This window comes from Crinia signifera, chromosome 6, assembly GCF_055691185.1.
Source record: "Crinia signifera chromosome 6, ASM5569118v1, whole genome shotgun sequence".
NCBI lineage: Eukaryota > Metazoa > Chordata > Amphibia > Anura > Myobatrachidae > Crinia > Crinia signifera.
This window is the reverse complement of record NC_139222.1, coordinates 198,432,600-198,454,905: the sequence shown is the minus strand read 5'-3', so window position 1 is coordinate 198,454,905 and position 22,306 is coordinate 198,432,600. Positions and strand designations below refer to the sequence as shown.

General features: G+C 46.6%; 1 protein-coding gene across 4 annotated transcripts; it reads right to left on the bottom strand.

Annotated features, from left to right (window-relative positions):
* Window positions 1-306: 306 nt before the first annotated feature.
* FAM241B (family with sequence similarity 241 member B) lies at window positions 307-6,249 on the bottom strand. 4 transcript variants are annotated; one of them, XM_083148589.1, is made up of 3 exons: window positions 5,898-6,249; window positions 3,460-3,574; window positions 307-959 (listed from the first exon to the last, which is right to left on the bottom strand). In XM_083148589.1, the coding sequence occupies exons 2-3, from the start codon at window positions 3,544-3,546 to the stop codon at window positions 699-701; spliced, it is 348 nt and encodes a 115-aa protein (XP_083004715.1). In that variant the 5' UTR covers window positions 3,547-3,574; window positions 5,898-6,249; the 3' UTR covers window positions 307-698. The 4 variants fall into 4 exon arrangements, with proteins under 4 accessions (XP_083004715.1, XP_083004714.1, XP_083004712.1 ...); XM_083148588.1 differs by having other exon boundaries at window positions 5,905-6,248; XM_083148586.1 differs by having other exon boundaries at window positions 3,460-3,577; window positions 5,898-6,247.
* Window positions 6,250-22,306: the final 16,057 nt, after the last annotated feature.

The window sequence follows — 22,306 nt, the reverse complement described above, 5'->3', positions numbered from 1 at the left end:
ATTTGAACAATTTGTATGAGTGATCATTGTCTGTTTTCCGGCATTTAGGATCAAATGTTTGATTGTCATTTGCTTCCATACATTTCCAGGTTTTTGTTCCCAATCTGTAGATTGGACAAATAAATCTGTAGGTGTGTATGCACCTTTAGTCGCAATGAGATGCCACCAGGGACTGTGCTGATTATTTTGACATGCAACACCTCTATATCTGAATCTGTACCTGAACTACTACATTGGAGCAGCAGTGACTTTTTTCTATGTCAAATACCTGCGCTACTGTATATGCAATAACAATGCTCATAGTACTGTAGGTAGAAAATCATTTTATATGATGTCGTTATACATGCATGCATTTGTTGCAGACTTGCATTTTAGTGTACAAATATTGGTATAGCAAATGTAAAATAGGTAGAATAGGAATGTATAATTCTCTGGTTCCATTTGATTACACAACATGACTGATAATCAAGCGTCCAAGAAGTATCCTGCTCTAAAATTCATATTACTGATCATTTGTCCTAAAGTTAATTAGTTGGTCACAGTTAGCAATATCCATTAGAGAACCCTAAAATAGGTCCCCTAACTTTGGCTCTTTTATAAAGTTCCTGAATTGGTCCACTAAAAAAAGTTATGACACATATTCATAACCATACATAGTAGTTTTCTCATCTTCCAGTTTCCATATTCCTGCGCTTTGCTTACCGCTGGCTGAGGTGTGATACAAAATATATTAAACCAACCAGGAGCAAGCCACGGACCCCCATCATTAGAATAAGGAAGAGGAAGAGAATAGACATGACTGGCTCTACCACTTGGTTTCCAAGATTCCAGCGGGGAAAGCCCATGTTCACCAATTGCTGGTTAATGTCAGTGAAAGGCGAACGTCCCTCCTGCCTTCTCTCCTCTTGCGGAGCCTGCTGTGGTCCTGTTCCAGCATTTCCTGCTGTGTTAAATAGACCCTGTGTACATAAAGAGATTTAATAAACAACCACTATTTATACATCGAAACAAAGTATAGCACATATACATATAAAAAGGGAAATATTTTAAAAGAAATAGAATAGAGCTCTGTAACACACATAAACAGTCATCTTCTTTCATTTCAAAATTCCGCAATGATACTAGATCAAAGATGGACAATTGCCAGCTCATTATAGAAACTAACCAATGGTCCGGCAAACACCCAACTTCTGACTGAAAGCTACTGTAGCTCTTTAGTGTAAATGCTAGAAACCACTAGATGTGGTTTGGGGAGATATTAAAGCGGCAATCATTTACACTGCAAAACCAGTTTGATTTTGCAGTGTAAATGATTTCCACTTTAATAAAACGAGATTTCTTACCAAATCTCTCATCTCTCTCATCCTATTACATTTCACCCATAGTGTTATTTAGGCACCTGTAACTTTTCTATCATAAAGGTGTGAAAAAAGTAAAAGAGATATTTATACACACTTTTGCAGGTGCCTAAACTGAATTTCAGTGATGCTGTGTGATACATGTTAATCTATAAATAGGAATTTCAGAGTATAAATAAGAAAAAAAAATGTTGCAGTTTGCTATTTAAACATATTAACTGCCACACAGGGCATTGAAAGCAACACTGTAACGGTCTATTGTGTCAATTATTGTTTCACTCTGTTTCCGAAGCAAGGTCCAGGAGAGAATACAACTAATTATTAATCGTTTAAATTCATCTATTAGACTTGTTATATCTACAGTACCGTATACACGACACTAATTTATGATAGTTCCGCTAGCTCACAATCACAATATTACGCAGCCCTAACTATTATTGACATTTGAGTGCTGGATAAAGGGGTTTTTTCACCGCATGTGTATTTATGTATGTTAATGTCCTGTCAGTCGGTTCTATACATTTTTTTATATACATATTCACTCCAATTAAAAGTTATGTTTTAAAATAATATATCAGCAATAAATTAAGGTGTGCCCCCCAAAAAGTGAAGAGTACTTTTTTTCTCTTGCTCATATTACCTTACTCTCTAGGGAGCACCTCCACCTGAGTGACTTCCCAAAGTATCATACTCTATATCTCTTATATCTATATTTCTGATATCAACACAGATTGCAAATAAGCAATCAGTGCAGCTTGTGTATAGGCAAAATGCCCACTTTCCCCAAAAAAATAATAGTACCCAGTTATGTGTCAGCTGTAGCTGTAATGCCTAGTTATGTGTCAGCTGTAGCGGTAATGCCCAGTTACTGTATGCGTCAGCGTAGCGGTAATGCCCAGTTATGTGTCAGCTGTAGCGGTAATGCCCAGTTATGCGTCAGCTGTAGCGGTAATGCCCAGTTATGTGTCAGCTGTAGCGGTAATGCCCAGTTATGCGTCAGCTGTAGCGGTAATGCCCAGTTATGTGTCAGCTGTAGCGGTAATGCCCAGTTATGTGTCAGCTGTAGCGGTAATGCCCAGTTATGTGTCAGCTGTAGCGGTAATGCCCAGTTATGTGTCAGCTGTAGCGGTAATGCCCAGTTATGTGTCAGCTGTAGCGGTAATGCCCAGTTATGCGTCAGCGTAGCGGTAATGCCCAGTTATGTGTCAGCTGTAGCGGTAATGCCCAGTTATGTGTCAGCTGTAGCGGTAATGCCCAGTTATGTATCAGCTGTAGCTGTAATGCCCACTTATGTATCAGCAATATCAGTAATACCCAGTTATGTGTCTGCTACAGCGGTAATGCCCAGTTATGTGTCAGCTGTATCAGTAATGCCCAGTTATGTGTCAGCTGTAGCGGTAATGCCCAGTTATGTGTCAGCTGTAGCGGTAATGCCCAGTTATGTGTCAGCTGTAGTGGTAATGCCCAGTTATGTGTCAGCTGTAGCGGTAATGCCCAGTTACTGTATGCATCAGCTGTGTCGGTAATGCCCAGCTATGTGTCAGCTGTGTCTTTAATGCCCAGTTATGTGTCAGCTGTAGCGGTAATGCCCAGTTATGTGTCAGCTGTAGTGGTAATGGCCAGTTATGTGTCAGCTGTAGCGGTAATGGCCAGTTATGTGTCAGCTGTAGCGGCAATGCCCAGTTATGTGTCAGTAATGCCCAGTTATGTGTCAGCTGTATCGGTAATGCCCAGTTATGTGTCAGCTGTGTCGGTAATGCGCAGTTATGTGTCAGCTGTAGCGGCAATGCCCAGTTATGTGTCAGCTGTATCGGTAATGCCCAGTTATGTGTCAGCAGTACAAGTAGTAGAGATGCCATGTTTTAGCTATAGTAGTACTAGTAATACCTGGTAAATATCAGTGGTGGCCAATTAGAAGCACAAGGAGGTATTAATGTCCTGGGCTGCAGGGACAGGAAACAGGGCGCCAGAAGTGTCATATGCACATCCGTGCAGTATGGAACCTCTTTTACTCATGTTCATATAGTTGCACTATGGTCAGAATGTGCACTGGCAAATGTATTTTATTAGGTATAAGGATAGAAGACAAAAGACAACTTGCCTGCCGATAATTGTTGCGGTTGGCATTTGTCCTCACACGTGGATCATCATCTTGAACAATTTCTCCGTTTGCCAAAATTCGCACCATTTCTTTTGGAGTTTGATCCTTAACAAACCTACTGAAAAGAGAAAACCTTCACCTTAATAGATAAATACTATTGCAAACAAGCATCTGATATATCCTGCTGCACGGTGGAATATGTAGGAAGAGTAATAACACGCCCTCCTTGTATACTTTTCTTAAAGTTCATTTATTACTGAGTCAAAATAAAAGAATTAGCTTGTGGGATGAATCAGCATGAAGCCTGCCCTTAAGACATTGCCTCATTAATATTCATGAGGTACTATTTCCCAATTCATAGGATAAATTCTCCCTAATTTTAGCTCAAACAACCACCATCACTAGGTGACAGATTCACTTTAAGGGTCCATTGCAGAGCTAAACCCATCTTAGTTTTCATCTGTACTCTATATGCTTTTGTACTGCTCATTCTATGGAGCCGGCTGACACAAGTTTGGGTGGTGCTTGTTTGTATGTCCTCTTGCGGCAGAAGGGCAAAGGCAAAGTAAAGCAAGGATGTGTTGAAAGCATTACAGGTTGTGCATCAAGCAGTTCTAGTGCTAGTGCGCAGTGATGATGATGACTGCCACAAACCAACCATACAGATAGGGGAATCCACCCACAAAGATACAAGTATGCCCCCATATGGGTGATTATCTGTATATAGCTGTACACACAGAACTACTAGTGTGTATGATGCGATATCGGCAGTGATCAGCTTCGGTTGGCAGGGAAGGAGGGTCGGTGCTGGGGAATATGTGCTGCACAGTCTATTTCGACTTTCGATTTTGATGCCGCAGGGCCACACATCAGGATCGGTTGTGGGCAAACACCGTGCGATTTGCACTAAATTGCTATCGATTTTGCCCAAATTGCACCATGTGTACACAGCGTAACATGGATTAAGATCTGCACTGGACTCTGGTAGAATATAAACTAAAATGTTATTCTTCCTAATATATAACATATATAGCAACTGAATTCCCAAATAACCTCCAGTTAATACTGCAGAAGTAAATACAGCCAGAATGTACCTGCAGAGCCCTGGGCACCCACATTGGCAGATATAATAAACACATGGTTATCATAGACCCTGCGGTAAAGCAAAGTGCTGCGGGTTGACTATGGTTTAGGACCCAGGCAAACTCTGCATGCAGGTAAGTTATCCTGCTCACCCTGTATCTCTGCAAGACCATATGCACTATAGTCTTATAGAATAAGAGTATATTAAATGATACAAGTAGACAGCAACACTGGGCTAAACAGAAAAAAAAAAACAAGAGATTGTAATGAACACTTCTTAGTGCACTTTAAATGTCATTTTTCCTATAACCTGGCTGTTTCTCTTAAGGCCCCCATACACTAGGGCGACTTGTCCTTAGGACAAGTCGCCCCCGACTATCCCCTGAGCTTCCCCGGCTGCTCCCCGGGGGAGCTTGATTAGATTGGCACTTGATGTGCCATTTTTTACATGTGATAAATCGTCTCGATTTATCACATGTAAAAAACCCGGGGAGCAGGGGGGGGGGGGGGGGGTCTACAGAGGTGGGAGCAGGGGGGGCTGGGTACGCTGCGGGGGACATGTCTGTGTCCCCCGCTACTAGGGACGCTGCGGCGGACAGCGTTGAGGCGGTAGAGGGAGCAGGGGGGGCTGGGGACGCTGCGGGGGACATGTCTGTGTCCCCCGCTACTAGGGACGCTGCGGCGGACAGCGTTGAGGCGGTAGAGGGAGCAGGGGGGGCTGGGGACGCTGCGGGGGACATGTCTGTGTCCCCCGCTACTAGGGACGCTGCGGCGGACAGCGTTGAGGCGGTAGAGGGAGCAGGGGACGCTGCGGGGGACACAGGCGGCATAGAGCCGGGCAGGGGGAGCCGGCCGGGAGCTGTCAGTAATGAATAAAAAAAAAAGCCCATACAATGAATGGGCAGCCTGTGATTGGCTGCTGAGCGCTCTCTCAGCCAATTGCTGACTGGCTGAGAGAGCGCTCAGCCAATCACAGGCCGCCCATTCATTGTATGGGCTTTTTTTTTTTATTCATTACTGACAGCTCCCGGCCGGCTCTATGCCGCCTGTGTCCCCCGCAGCGTCCCCAGCCCCCCCTGCTCCCTCCACCGCCGCACCGCCCCACTAGGTCCCAAGTCGGGTGGTCGGACGTGCAGCAGGTCCGACCACCCGACGCAGATCCGATGCGCACGGGACCGCGCATCGGATCTGAGGGGACATCAAAACTAGCAGATTTTGGTCCGATTTCGGCCAGATCCGACTGATCTGGCTGAAATCTGACCAAAATCGGCTAGTGTATGGGGGCCTTAAGTGTGTGTGTGTCAGCAGATATGCTACATCCCGGGCATGTTAGCGTGCCACAGAAACGATCTTACCACGCACAATAATAGACTGCTGCTTAATGCCTTGTCCTGGGCACTTCCTGATGCTGTCACCCAGTGGATGTTGTACACTTCACTACAATACAGGAAATAGGGCCGGGCTAATTCTGGGCTTCCCTTCTCTACACAGCAATCACCGGAGTTCACAACGCTGCCCTCTGCAGGCGTCTCTGTGAAGTGACTGCTTGTTTGTATTATTTGTGCTGTGAGTGTGTAGGCTTTTCGTTACAGGCGCATACCTCCCAACTGTCACGATTCCGTCGGGACAGTCCCGATTTTCGGGTCCTGTCCCGACGTCCCACCCGCGGCAGGCATTGTCCCGCTGCGGGGGGGTGGCAGTTGGGAGACCCCCCAATGTAGTAGAATAGACGCTGTGCGCATGCGCACAGCGTCTATTCTCGTATGAAAATGAGGTCGCGGCTAATTAGCATAAGCCGCGCCCTCATTTGCATACGCCACGCCCCCTTTTCGGACGCTCGCGCGGCTTCGCCGCGCGAGTGTCCCTATTTCTTAACATGAAAAGTTGGGAGGTATGCAGGCGTGCAGTACAGCCTGGTTTCATGGAATCAAAGGGAGAAGGGCTGGTGGGAGGATTTTCCTCTGCAAGTTTCATCTAGATTCTAGCATCCCGATGTTGTTCATTTAAAACTTCTCTAAAAGCTATTGTTTCGTGTGTGTGTGTGTGTGTGTGTGTGTGTGTGTGTGTGTGTGTGTCTTTGTATTGGGAAATATAGATAAACAGATTTTATTTACAAGTTAACTTATAATTGGACATAAGTACAGTGGTTCTCAAACTCGGTCCTCAGAACCCCACACAGTTCACGTTTCCCAGGTCACCCGACAGGTGCACTCATTACTGACTGACACGTTTTAAAAGATCTACAGGTGAAGCTAATTATTTCACTTGATTCTGTGAGTGCAAAACATGCACTGTGAGGGGTCCCGAGGACCGACTTTGAGAACTTGTGTAATGGTATATAATACTGTACATCCTCACTTAAGAAGACCATGGAGCTAATTCAGTTTGAATCGCTAAATAGAGAATTCGAAAAATCAAGCAATTATCAAATGACTGTTCATGCATACCATGCACGTGAGAGGAATTTATCATGGATCATACATTAAATACTCTTACAATTTGACTGACAGGAAGCCGGGAGAGATGATCTGCTATTGGCCCTTATTCTAATCGGCACGGTACGGCCCGCGTGCGGCCGTACCGCCGATGTTTTTGGTCTGCACATGCGCAGAGGTCATTCTGCGCATGTGCAGCCCCCTTCGCCGCAGACGTCTTTCGTCCGCCGCAAAGGGGGCGTATAGGGGCGTGAGAGGCATCATGCCCTCATTTCCCTATGTGTACGCCCCGCGTTTCATGGGCGTTCACATGCAAACGCGGGGCGTATGCATGGTAATGAGGGCATGACGCCCTCATTACCATGACATGGGGGCGGAAAGCTGACGTCGCCGGATGTCAGCTTTCAGCCCCCATACAAGCTACCACACGGACGATTGTCCGTGTGGTCTCAGCTTGCGGGAGCTGCCGCGGCGTGCGGCCCTGCCTTCGATGGTCGACGACCATCGAATGCAGGGGGCAGCTCCCACCATGGTGGAGGCGTAGCCTCCACCATTTTAATGCGGATCGCCAGCCGTCCGTGTACGGACGGCCGTGGCGATCCGTCTGGTGGGCGGCCCTTGGTTTGTGCGGTCGGAGCCCCGTGTGCGGCTCTGACCGCACCAACCAGAATAAGGGCCATTATCTGGGTGTGTTGGAAACAATGTTGGTATGCCCATAAGTTTTTGAGGGGGAATCTGTGATGTCAGAGATGACCACTTCCATCCTGTTTCAGTCACAGATTGAAGCCTCAGGACTACTCACATTTGCACCGACAGTAAAATCCTTTAAAAGGTTTGTGAATCGCATATGAATTTGTTCAATTTAGCAAGGTCAGCTATTCTTTTGGTCTGGGCGGTGGATTACTCCTTGCAGTGTTCTGCGATTTCTCACATAAACGATCCAAGCTGAATAAGCCCCATCTGTGAATAAGCCTCATGTGGGGTCAGAGCCGGATTAACCTCTTCACTGGTGACCCCAAGAATTTTCCAGGCTATGCCTTAATGCCCAGACTGGCAAGCCCAGAAAATTCTTGGCATTGCCAGTGATTAGCGCTGGGCAGCACTCCTGAGTTCATTGCTGACCTCAGCTGGCTTCAGCGCTGCCCAGTTCCCTCTCCTCCGCTGTGCCTCCTTCTCTCCCTGTCCCCCGGCTGTTGTATTGCAGCCTGCGGCGCCGGCTTATGACAAGCCGGGCTGCTGCATTAAGGGCCGGGGCACAGGGCCGGGCAGCGGCTGATACACAGTTCAGCGGCGCCGCCTGGACCTGTAGACACAGTGGTGGTTTTTTTTTAAGGAGCGCTCCCCAGAAAAAACTTGCCCAGTGGGGAGCGCTCCCTAAAAAAACAACACTGAAGGGGTTAAGCCTTCGGGGGTCCTGGGTAACTTTAGCCTCTGATTAAAACCCTACCATTACGAGGCTACTGCTGCTGCTGTCCTCCATGAGCCTGAGAAGTATGTGATGAGCTCCATCAAGCAGAGCTCAGCACAAGCCTCTCAGCCTCTGACATCTTGTGCAAAGTCTCATTGGGACTTAGTCAACTCCCAGTAATGCACTACACACATGTGCAGTCAGTGTGCCTTGGCTCCCGATGCTCAGCACCATTAATCATTGTCACATTGCCAGATAGGCAAAGCTGCAGCACTACCCCACTCCCATGCACATAACCTTTAGCTATGAAAAATTTATTATTTAAAAAAAAAAATACATGCCAACCACAGGGGGCCCCTAGATCAGGGTTGCCGACTTTTACAGTCTCCTCTCCAGGAGAACTCCGGAGAAGTGACTTTCAACATCACTTCTGAGGCGGGGCCTGATGGAGACATCATCAGTCCCTGCCTCCAGTAATGCAAATACCGCAATATGCGGGTCTCCGATGAGGGGGCGGGGCTAAATAAGTGTGATTTGCATATTTAGCCCCACCCCCTTCCGCCGAAAAGCTGAGAATCGCGGCAATCTGAAGCTTCCGTCACCAGGTACATGAGGGGGGGGACCGCCGGAATCCGGGAGGGTTGCCCACCTTTCCGGGGGGCCGGGAGGGGGACCCGATTTTCGGGATCCTCCCGGCCATTCCGGGAGGGTTGGCAACCCTGCCCTAGATAGAGGGGGGCCCAGGGGTACTGGCCCCCCCACCTTAATCCGGCCCTGTGTGTGTGGCCCAGGCAGGGAATACAACCAGCACCCCATGTGGAATGGCAAACATTTCATATCATCATGCCATAAAGTTAAATGTAATAATCAATAAGCCATCTTGCCAGATACTTGCTCAAAAGTATTCTAAGTAGAAACATCCATTCATAAAATACAGGGAGCAATGCTCTGAGCCCAGCATGTCCTAACAGCTGTTTTGTGGTCACCGTCAGCAGGACGAGATAAGATCTGGGGGGGAGGTTTGACACTGAGTCTGTGTAGCACATAATTAAGGATGTTTATGAGGAAGACATCCTTGTTGCACTTAATACAGGGGCAGCTGTGGAACTTATAGGATGTAACCTCCACACTTTCAATTGAAGGGCTGGTAAGTGGGTATTGGGGTCCGTGTAGATAACCGGAAAAACATATACGGTACTTGTTTCCTAGCACGGCCACAATCGTGAGTAATCGTGTCCCTTACTTAAGGGACACGATTACCCACGATGGACCCGATTTCTTTTGAAATCAGGTCCATTTTGCCGGCTAGGATAAAATATCGGGGGCATCGCGTCGGTCGGGACCATTAACATTGGTCCCGACGCGACCGACGCGATGCCCCCGATATTTCCATAGACTTCAATGTTAAAAAATATTTTAACATTGAAATCTTGTCGGGAAAGGTAAAATATCGGGGGCATCGCGTCGGTCGGGACCATTAACATTGGTCCCGACGCGATGCGACGCGATGCCCCCGATTTTTGCATAGGATTCAATGTTAAAAAATTTTTTAACATTGAAATGGTGTAAAAATGTCCAAAAATGTGAAATGGGTCCATATGACCCATTTCACATTATAGATGTCCCCGTCGTCGCCCCACGATAGACGCCAACCCGAAGCGTGGCGAGCGCAGCGAGCCCGCGAGGGGCGGCGGTACGCGTCCTCCGACCTTTTCATGCCCTACTATCCACTAGGGCGTGGAGTGAGAATAGAATAGTGTGGCGAGCGCAGCGAGCCACCGAGCCCGAAGCGTGGCGAGCGCAGCGAGCCCCGCGAGGGGACGCGGATACCTTCACAGTTATACGCGGCCCCTTGCGGGCTTCACAGGTGTCCGTGGCGACGCGGACACCTGTGAAGCCCGCGAAGGGACGCGTTTACCTGTGAAGGTATCCGCGTCCCCTCGCGGGGCTCGCTTAGCTCGCCACGCTTCGGGCTCGGTGGCTCGCTGCGCTCGCCACACTATTCTATTCTCACTCCACGCCCTAGTGGATAGTAGGGCATGAAAAGGTCGGAGGACGCGTACCGCCGCCCCTCGCGGGCTCGCTGCGCTCGCCACGCTTCGGGTATGCGTCTATCGTGGGCTGCTGTTTACGCGCTTCAATTTGGGGGGGTTGGGAATTTTTTTCATTGAATACAATGTAAAATTGGGTCCCAGGGACCCAATTTACATTGGTTTCAATGAAAAAAATCGGGTCAAAAATCGGTCGGTCGCGTCGATCGCATCGCATGCGACCAAATCGCATGCGATGCGATCGACCCGATTTTTTTCAGCACGACCACCCCGATCTTAATCGGTGTGGCCGTGCTAGGAAACAAGTCCCACATATACTCCTCCAGGAACCATGCCACACCGCCAAGCGAAACTATCAGAGCAATCCCGAGCCCCAGAATAGTACCCGGGTCCCGGATGTAACGCTGCATCACCAGCAAACTCCCATATAAATATATAAATAACACTGCATAATAATAGCCAATTGAGATTTCAATTAAAAATAACTACTTCAGTTCACAAAATACACACCAAAAAGAACAATGATGCACTTATACTGATGTAAACTAGTTATGTAATTTTTGTGACAATTTTATGAATAAACAATAATTCATATGGGTTTCATTCATTTTCAATACAAAAGTTCTGGCTTTGGGCTGGCAGTTGACCCTCATCTAATGCTTGAATTGCTGGCAATTGACCTCCTTCTAAACCCGTTTACAAATTAGAGCCCAAAATGGAATATCCAGAACCAGTGGCGTAGCTAGAACTTTTTCTCCCCCTGCCAAAAAAAATCCGGGGCCCTGCCCCCCCAAGAAGGGGCGAGGCGATGGGCTCCACTGGCTGAGCTGACAGGCGACCCAGGCAGCAGTATGATCCAGTTTCATGCATATCTAACCTAGCTAATGAGCGGGGACCCATCGCAGTGTATATTTAATGAGCAGGTCTCCCCACTGTGCATATGTAAAGAGCGAGACCCGCTCATTACGTATGCATGGGGCGGGGACACGATCATTCAATATACACTGCACTGGGTCCCCGCTCATTAGATATGTTCCAGTTCGGGACCAGCTCAACGATCACTGCTGCCTCGGTCGTCTGTCAGTTCAGCCAGCGGCACCCACCACAGACCCCGCTGGTGCCGCTCCCCCAAGCCACCGCAGGGTCTGCCACATATGTAGCTACGTCCAGAACGAATCGAAACAACATATCCTATTTAATCTGCACACTCAAGCAGTTGCATGGTGTATCTGGTCAGCCATTTTGCACTGCCAACTGGATGGTTTTGGATGTGGCTCCCTGCAGAGTTTTAAAGGCCAAAACAAGGAATCCATATATCTCTCATTACATCAATTGAAGTGTACTGCGGGGGTAATGATATGTCTGCCTGTTGGCTGACATATCATTGGGGCACACATTGCTCCAGTATGTTCCCGCCATAATCCTTGACTTCTCTGGGACTAATCATGTGCCCTTATGTTCCACTTCATATGTCTTTACCTCTTCCCCTGCCCACCTTTGTCCTCCTCTTTTGTCAGTTCCCCTTTGCCTCCCACCCCCTTTCCTCATGGTACCTGATCTCCCCCCATTTCAACTGGGTTCAACTGAAAATGTACCCTGAAAAGTCTTCATTGTGATCTATAGGATTGAACGAATGTGTATGTGCCTGTGAATGGGTCACATGTGGGCGCAGCTAGTCCCAATTGCAATGCGGCCACATTTGCGACCCAATTGTGGGTAAGCAGATGGCAGCCACACCTGTAGATCCATTTCAAAACAAATTATCGTCCCCTCTATATGACTGACCAATTCCAAATATACACATAGTTGGTGACCATACTTGCATTGGGCTGCTTTAGCATGATCAGAGGCTGGACCTATGCTTAAGCCATATAATAACTTACAGCATAGAAATGTGGATTTTCAGGGTTACTAATTCATATGCCTTGCCTGAAACATCAAAGACACAAAACAATTGTATCTATCATGGCACTTTTGCCATGGATTAGGGTTTCAGGTAAGGCATATTGTGGGGTCAGTCCTATTCATCGTGATAGGTGCAAGGTACCATTGCCACAGCATTTTAATGCTGGCCACTCTATGTGAATCGGCAGCCTGCCTGGGCTGAAGACATCCTGCACAGATGTGTTAAGCAAACCTAATGCGGCAGCAAACCGTTTTGTCTGAATCTTGTCCGCTGAAAAGTGTGGCTACTACTGTGAAGACCCTCACTGGCAAGTACATCACACAGAATAGAACTGACTCTGACTGGCTGTGATGACTGGAATGTTGGAGCCAGATGGCCTTAGTACACCACACCACATACATACTAGTATCAGAATCTTTCATAACTGATATGAGATAGCAGAAGCAGTGCAGTGCAGTGCAGCACAAACAGAGATCAATGATATACTGTACAAGATGATGAAATGCCGAATCCTTGGAGCATAATACAATAGTATAGAAGAACACAAGTGTTTATGTGCTCTAGGCAGTTCATGTAGTACAGAACAAGATATCTGGATAGCACAATGCAGGTATTACTGGAAAGCACCATAACATTACGGATTTCACAGGATAGTCTGACAGGATAGCACACTGCAGTTAAGCAGGATTGGCCAGGAGGAGTTTTAGTTTGCTCAGTGCAGGTTTAGCAGCATGACCCATAAAGATTTCGGACTTTCAGAAAGTAGGTTTAGCAAGATAACCAAGCAGGATTTCAGGATTGTACAGTACAGGATTAGCAGGATAGCTCAACAGGATTTTAGAATTACACAAGACCGTAACAGGATACCTATAAAACACAATGAAGCCTAGTGTGCTGTATGATATGTCAAATTCATAATGTTAACACTGATCATGCCGACATTCATCACGTGGACAGACTGTCAATATATTGTTCCAGGTGGCCCAGGGATGATTTACCTGCTGTAATGGCTCCAGCGGTGTCTTCCGGGTCCGAGCGGTCAGCTTCAGTGAAGTAATCTGACCGTTCGGCATTCTATTATTTACACTGGCCCTATTTCTAATCTCTAACCCCAACCTTCCCTCCAGTGGCTAACCCTAACCTCATCTCCATAACACAGCCCATCCCAGGCATAGCCTAAGCATGCCGACATTCTGGCAATGTTGACATTTATATATCAACATGTTGGAAGTCAACATGTCACAAGTCTACAAATTCATTATCAACATTTTAGCAATATTTACATAATTGTTGACATTGTAGTATCGACATTATAAATTTCAACCATATTATTGCTGACCTGATGAAAGAAGTTGTATTGGCGACTACTTGACAACATGTAAGGAATTAAATGGGGAATCTTTACAGCTGATTGGTCTGGTGGTTGAGAACAGTTTTTTACCGATTGGTTAGACGTCTGTTTGAGGTTATGCAAACATGTTTGCAAAAAGGTCTGGGGGGTACCACTTAATACATCGGTATGACTGTAGAATGGCAGGTCATAATAAATTTAAAAGTTACGTTTAAAATAAAAAGTATATATAGAAAATTACATTCAAATTAAATACAAATAACTTCCTTTTCATCTTGAAAGAACATATGGTAGCTTTTTTATCCTGCTGCAAACCAAATGAAAATGACAATGAAGAAATATAATATAAAAACTACACTAACAGACACATTATCCTGGGAGGGGTAAAGACAAAATTAGCCAATCAGAGGTGTCTAGCTAGTGCTGTCTGCTTATAGCCTTCACCACTATGTCATATATTTTCACAAGCTGTCCATCAACCATGTCATATCCATATGTGTCCATGTCGAAATCACATTAATGTGAACACACCCTACTGTATTTGGCCTACTGTTGCCCGTCCCCTCCATCTCCTTCTGTAAGGAGCAGTAAATCGAGACATGCCAAAAGCTATATACAGAGGTATTGTTATGCATTTTGGGTGAAATGTGCCAAAATATTAGACTAAATTATTAAAAACATGTATCCACGTCTAATACCCCTTTCACACAGCACTAGTTAAATGGTATATTGCTGCAGGCTGGGTTGATTTACTGGTTAAAGATAACCGGTATTTCAAAACGTTTAAAAAGCAGAGTCCTACACGTTTCAAAACAGTTTTTTATGCAGTGCGAATGGCTCTGAAATGGTATTTAGTAAAAAACCAACAGATTACAGACCTGTGATAGGCTGTCCCCTGCATTCTGCCTTGAAACATGTTCAGGGGATTAAATGGGTTGACTGATGTGAATGGTACTTAAACGGTATTTAAACCGGTAATCTACTGCAATGTGAAGGCTCAGACCCGTTTTAAATACAGTTTAAAGATACTAATTTTTGACAGTGTGAAAGCGGTATAAATGTGCCCCATTCTGGGCTGATTTACTAAAATTCATTGTTTATGTTTTGTAAATCTCTATTCTTATATATCCGAAGCAGAAAACAAAAATTGCCTCTTCTTTTCTTCTCTTTGTTCTTTTTTTCACACAGATTATAATGTAAACATCAAAATCCCCAGTTTAGTATATACAGTATTACCCAGATTACAACATACAGTAATTTCATTTGAATCCTACTCTATACAGATCATCCAAAACTTTTCTTCCTGGGAAACACTGGATGAGTGAAACAATAATCTTTACAGATAAATACAGTAACACGCTTACAAAACCGGTTCATCCAACATCACTGACACATTACCTTCCTTTATTGCTTATCCAATATACCATGCCTTTAATGGGACATTCTACACTTTAATCTCTATGCTAGAAGGGAATTGATTTTCTTTCAGTTTGTAACACATTAACACACTGCAGATGTTGACTCAGTTTCCAATATCTACAGACAGACCAAGTTCATAGTCATCTGTCCTTGGAAGTATATGGCTCCTGTGTTTAGTCATTTTTATTTTTTGTAAATAATACAAAAACGTTGGGTTAATTACCAAACCAAGAAAAAAACTATGAAAGTGGGTCAATACAATCTGTAGGGCTTATAAAGAATGGGCGTTTACAAGGAGAGGGAAGGAAAAGGACTAAAAGAGCGTAAGGATAATGAAGCCATTGTTAGCCCAGACACATCTGTATGGTAAATAGACTTTGCCAGCATAAATCTCCTCTTCAATACAGCTTTTGCCATTGCTCCCCATTTATTTTGATTTAGAGATCTATTTACTATTGGTGCACCAGTGGGTGCAAAAATACATGAAGCAGTTTTTAATATGATAATCCAGGGCTCTACTTAGTTGGTTTCGGGGAAGGTGGGTCCCGGCCCTAAGCCTTAGTAGGCAGCAGCTGTATTTGGCTTGAAGTTTTTAGAACTGCAGGACAGCTGCCGTGCACATTCTTAAGGCACATCAAGAGCTCAGCTTTCTGGTCTAAGGGGCATAGTGGTGGATCTAGAAGGTCCCCCTCTGTATCCCCCATCCTACATACCACTTCTCTCATGACAATTATAGCTGGCCTGTGTTTAGCAGTGCAGTTGGACATCAATTAGAGAGTCGTGAGCAGGGATCCCTGCTGCTAGATCTGCCTGCATCTGGCTCTCGCTACATGATGTCATATGTGGTGGGTGCTCATACTACTATGACTCTAGTAATGTCATCCTCTGCACCCATGCATCTTGCTTAAGATTCTTAGGACTGAAGACCCCTTATAAAATCTGCTACCTGCAGGGACTGTCTGACCTCCCATTGAAGTACTCCCTGCTAATCACAGCCAACCAGTCCATGAGGGAGATGTTTTCTCCCCTGGGGACCGCCAGTCTGTACTGCAATAGCAGAGAGAGAATTCCCCTTCATTTATGGCAGCTCTTTCTGGCTTCTATGAGATGCAGTAACAAAATACACAAACTGTGCACCCTAGGCGATATTCCACCTGAATAAAAAACACTTACACAACAGTACTTATCAGTAGATGTGAGCAATTCCCATAGGCTGGATAGTTCAGCAGGTACAGTATCTTTGGTTATAAATGGCCACGGGATGTAAAGAATGCCAGAGACGTTGCGGTTGTCACCTAGACTGAACCACCTGCCACTGCCTGCCGGGCTCCGAGCCAGAAGTGCCCACGTGAGGCAGGCTGGTCAGGCATGATTTCTCCTGCTGCGGCCAGGGAATTGTGTCTTCCTAACACATCCCCTCACATGTTGTGATGGGATACGGCACTGGGGGGGGGGGTTCTTTCGCCAGGGTGTCATCACAGGGACTTGGTAAGCTGCGAACTTCATAGCTTAGCAAGTCAATCAGAATGACCACCACCTATAATGCTCAGGTGTAAAGCAATGTGACGGGAAACAAGAAAAATGATACTGTGCAGGCAGTATGTAAAGGTATACTTTTCATGCCGGATGGAGAGCCTACACATGCGCAGTAATCTTTTCCACCCATTCCAGCCGGGTGTGCATCAGTTGGTCACCAGCAAGTTGTCAGACAGTCATTAGGTCGACACCATTAGGTCGACATGCATTTAGGTCGACATGTGTCTAAGTCGACATGCAGGAAGGTCGACATGAGACTATGTCGACATGGGTTGGGTCAACAGGGTCATAAGGTCGATGGGGTCATTAGGTCGACATGTAGACAGTACGCCATGTCCCCTTGCTTCGGGCGGGCTCGGTGCCTCGATACGCTCTGCACACTATTTTATTCTCCCGCCACGCCCTAGTGGATGGTAGGGCATGAAATACTGCCTGTCGGCACCTGTCGACCTAATGACTCTTTTGACCTAACTCATGTCGACCTAGACTCATGTCGACCTTCCTGCATGTCGACCTAGACACATGTCGACCTAAATGCATGTCGACCTAACGGTGTCGACCTAATGACTGTCTAACAACTTGCTGGTGACCCAATGACCGTATCCTTTCCAGCCATCTACATACTGGGCATGCATGAGCTAAAAAGGATCGGCGTATTAAGAAGACTTACTCCACTTTAGTAAATTGACCCGAGACCCAAATTCTCATACTTGTTATGGGGACACAGAAACTGCAATACTAAGCAGAACTGCATTCTTTGATTTTTCATCAGTAACTCATTAGGTAAATTGGCGCATAAAAAGAAGGTACTGTAACTATACTTCTTAGTACATAAAATAGACTATTCAAAATTCAAATATGGAAAAGCACTACGAAGATATATTTGTCCACTCTTTGGTCTTGAACATGACGGGGATTGGCTGGTGTAAGAAATTAAAATGTCACAGTAAAATTGTGATAAAAAACTGTTTTGCAGATAATAAATGGACAAAAATATAAAACATATACAAAATTTGACTTAAATGACGGACAAGAAAAAAAAAATTCCCCGGTATTGCTAGCGGCAGGGAAGCTGTTCATAAGGGTGTGCACAGCATTAGGGTCATAGGCGTGCGCAGCCCATTTCCATAGGGGGTGCACCATTGGAGGGGCGTGTTCATCACGCCTACTGGGCGTTCCCATTACACAGTTCTTAGTGATCCATATTCACATTACAAAGCACAAACTGACCCTATTCACATTATACAGGGGTTCGGCAGGCGGTGTTCCACTTGCTAAGCAGCAAAAGATTGCTACTTAGTGAACGATCCTGAATCAGGCCCCTCTTCCCCTCACTGCATTCTCACACACAGCTCACTACTCCCTCACAGTATACAGTATGTCACACACACCCTTATTCACTTGTCCCCAGTCTCTGCACGCATCACCTGCAGGCTTCAGCCAGGAGCCAGCCTGCCACAGTTCACTAGGTAGGCTGCAGCTTCACTAGTCCGTCTCCACTCTCCACCCTCCACCCGAGCACAGGACATGTCAGGGGCGTGGCCTAATCACGGACCTCCGTGGCCACGCCCCCTTTAAAAAACCTCGTGCTGAAGGAGCCCAGCCAGGCCAGCGCAGGTACTGCTAGCCAGCCGGGGGAGGGGGCACTGTCGCTGACAGTCATTAGAGGTGCTGCAATTGTGCGCACGCCTATGATTAGGGTGTTCCTGTGCACCCCTAACACTCCATGTGTGCACGCTTATGTCTATTAGACTAGCTAATTCTGCTCCATATTTATGACAATTCAGCAGATGACAAATAATGGAACATAAATGAGGGTCTCTGAGCAGTGGATATAGTTTACTGGTGGGATATCAGTAGTAACATAGGGCCTTATTCTAGTTCACTCTTAGAGGCAAATTCCTTCTTAGCTGGACAAAACCATGTGCACTGCAGGGGGGCAGATGTAACATGTGCAGGAGATTTAGCTTTGGGTGAGTTATTTTGTTTCTGTGCAGGGAAAATACTGACTGCTTTATTTTTACACTGCAATATAGATCTCACTCTGAAGAAAAACCTCACCAAAATCTAATTCTCTCTGCACATGTTACATCTGCCCCACCTGCAGTGCACATGGTTTTGTCCAGCTAAGAAGGAATTTGCCTCTAAGAGTGAACTAGAATAAGGCCCATAGTAACATAGTAATTATGGCTGAAAAAAGATGTTATTCCATCGAGTGCAACCTATCTAACTTGTAACTACTGACGAGTAAGTCATATCTATTCCCTTAGTGACCAAAAATGCATCCAGTTTTGATTTAAATTCATTAACAGTAGTTGCTGTAATCACCCCCACCGGCATAGGCGTGCGCAGCCCATTTTATTAGGGGGTGCACCATTGGAGGGGTGTGTACATCACGCCTACTGGGCGTGTCCATCACCGCCTAATGGGCACCAATGCAAACTAAATAGAAGGTGACTTATTTATGTATATGGGCTTCAGAATTAATCATTCCCACCAGACACACCAGAAACACCCTAACACATATACACGCACACACAGACATTCTAGGGTTAAATTTTGTTGGGAGCCAATTAATCTACCAGTATATTTTTGGATTGTGGGAGGAAACCAGAATACCTGGAGTAAACCCACGCAAGTACGGGGAGAATATACAAACTCCGCACAGTTAGAGCCATTGTGGGAATTGAACCCATGATCTCAGGATTGTGAGGCAGTAATGTTAACCATTACACCATCTGTACTGCCCATTACACATAATGCCACTCACCGTAATGCCCATTACACATAATGCCACACACCATAATGCCTATCACACATAATGCCTATCACAGTAATGCCCATTACACATAATGCCACACACTGTAATGCCCATTACACATAATGCCACTCACCGTAATGCCCATCAAACATAATGCCACACACAGTAATGGACATTCCACATTATGCCAGGGGTTGACAAATTTTTGTAAAATAGGGATAATAGGGACAGTGCGTGCTGAAGGCGCGTGCCAAAAATTTACAACGTAATGCCTATTACACGTCACACACCCATTACATAGTATACCACATGCCATAATGCCCAATACACATTATGCCACACACTGTAATTCCCAATAAACATACCAAACACTGTAATTCCCATTACACATTATGCCACACACTGTAAGGCCCATTACATATTACGCCTCACACCGTGATGCCCGTTACACCTCACACTGTGATGCCCGTTACATGTTGCGCCACACACTGGCCCTTATTCTGATCGATGCGGATATTCCCGCTTGCGTACGGGCCGCCGATGTTTATCTTCTGCGCATGTGCAGAGGTCACTCTGCGCATGTGCAGGCGATTTCGCCGCAAGGATTCTCTATACGCCGCACAGGGGGCGTAGAGGGGCGTGAGGGGCTACTTATCCTCATTACCCTATGCATACGCCCCGCGTTTCATGGGCGTTCCCATGCAAACGCGGGGCGTATGCATGGTAATGAGGCCGTGACGCGTGGGTACGGGGCGGGCATCTGACATCGCCGGATGTCAGCTGCCCGCCCCCATACAAGATTTCACACGGACAAGTGTCCGTGTGGTCTTGTGTTGCGGGACCTGGTGGAGCGTGCGGCCCTGCATTCGATGTTCGGCGACCATCGAATGCAGGGGCTGCTCCCACCATGGAGGAGGCGTATCCCCGTCCAATTTCATGCGGATCGCCACATATCCGCGTACGGACGGCAGGTGGCGATCCGTATGGAAGGCGGGGATTCGCCTGCACGGTCGCGGCCGCATATTCTGATCGGGCCGCACCGATCAGAATAAGGGCCACTGTGATGCCCATTACATGTTGCACCTCACACTGTGATGCCCATTACACCTCACACCATGATGCCCCTTACATATTATGACTCAGACCATGATGCCCATTACGCCTCACACCGTGATGCCCATTACACATTATGCCTCATACCGTGATGCCCATTACGCCTCACACCGTGATGCCCATTACACATTATGACAGAGGTTGTAAATTAAGATTGATACCAAATGGCATCAACCAATTCACATTCCTGGCGCTCCAATGGAAAAATAATTTTATAGGTGCTAGATGTTCTACACCAATTAAACAATTCCCCAGCTGCTGCACGTGTTGGATGAGCTAGCCCAGCTCATAAAAGGTGAACAAGAAATGGGGGGGGTTTTCCCAGCAGCGCAATTGTGTTGAAACCCCCCCCATTTCCATTACACATTATGCCATGCCCATTACACATTACTCCTCACACCGTGATGCCCATTACACATTGTGCCATAATGCCCATTACACATTATGCCACACACCATAATGCTCATTACATATTATATTACACACTGTAATGGCTATTACCTATGCTACCACATAAATGTCGCTGGGGGCCCCACACGCTGTACACTGTTCACCCATTTAATTCTACTCACCTCATCATCGGTCCGGCAGAGCAGCGGTAAATGTCACATTACACAGCGCTTGGGCCCATAGTCACATTACACAGTGCGCAGTGACCAATATTGACCGATATTCACATTACACAGCATGTAATGACCAATATTCGCACATAGTGACCGATATTCACATTACACTGCGCATAGTGACACATATTTACATTATGCAGTGCGCAGTGACCAATATTCGCACGTAGTGACCCATATTCATATTACACAGCACATAGTGACTAATATTAGCACATAGTGACCCATATTCACTTTACACAGAGCGTAGTGAATAATATTAGCACATACTGACCCATATTCACATTACACAGGGGTTCGGCAGGCGGTGTTCTGCTTCAGTGGCGTAACTATATATTTTGCGCCCCCCCCGCCAAACTTTTTTGGCGCCCCCTCCCCCTCTCTCTCTCCCTCCCCTCGGCGCCCCTCCCCATGCCCATACCTGACAGAGCCACATCTGCGGTCACTGTCCCGTCCAGTCTCCCGGCGCCGGCTGATAATGAAAAGTGACTCTTAGAAAATGGCTGCCAAAACTGTCTGCAATACGGGGGCAGCCATTTTCTAAGTGTCAGTTTTCATTATCAGCAGGAGCCGGCACCGGGAGCGAGTGACGGGACAGTGACCGCAGATGCGGCCGGGCAGCAGCGCAGTGGGTAACTATAGCACCGCAGCCCCCCCGACGCCCATAGTTACTCTGCGCCTCCCCGCCACCGCGGGGGCTGCGGAGGAATAGTTACGCCACTGTTCTGCTTGCTAAGCAGCAAAAGATTGCTGCTTAGTGAGCAATCCTGAATTAGGCCCCCTGTTCCCCTCACTACATTCTCACACACAGCCCACTCCATCACAATATATGTCACACTCACACACACTTACTCACTGGTCCCCAGTCTCTGCACACATCTTCAGCCAGGAGCCAGCTAAGCCTGCAGCTGCTGCACGAGTCCACCCGGGCACAGGAAAATACAGGGGGCGTGGCCTAATCACGGACCCCCGTGGCCCCGCACCCTTTTGAATAGACTCGTGCTGACTGCTGAATCCTGAAGGAGCCCAGCCAGCCAGGCCAGCCCAACGCAGCAACTGCTAGCCGGCCAGGGGAGGGGGCACTGCCGGTCATAGGAGGTGCTGCCTGCAATTGTGCTGGGGTCATTAGGAGGTGCCTGTGCACCCCCGTCACCCCCCTTG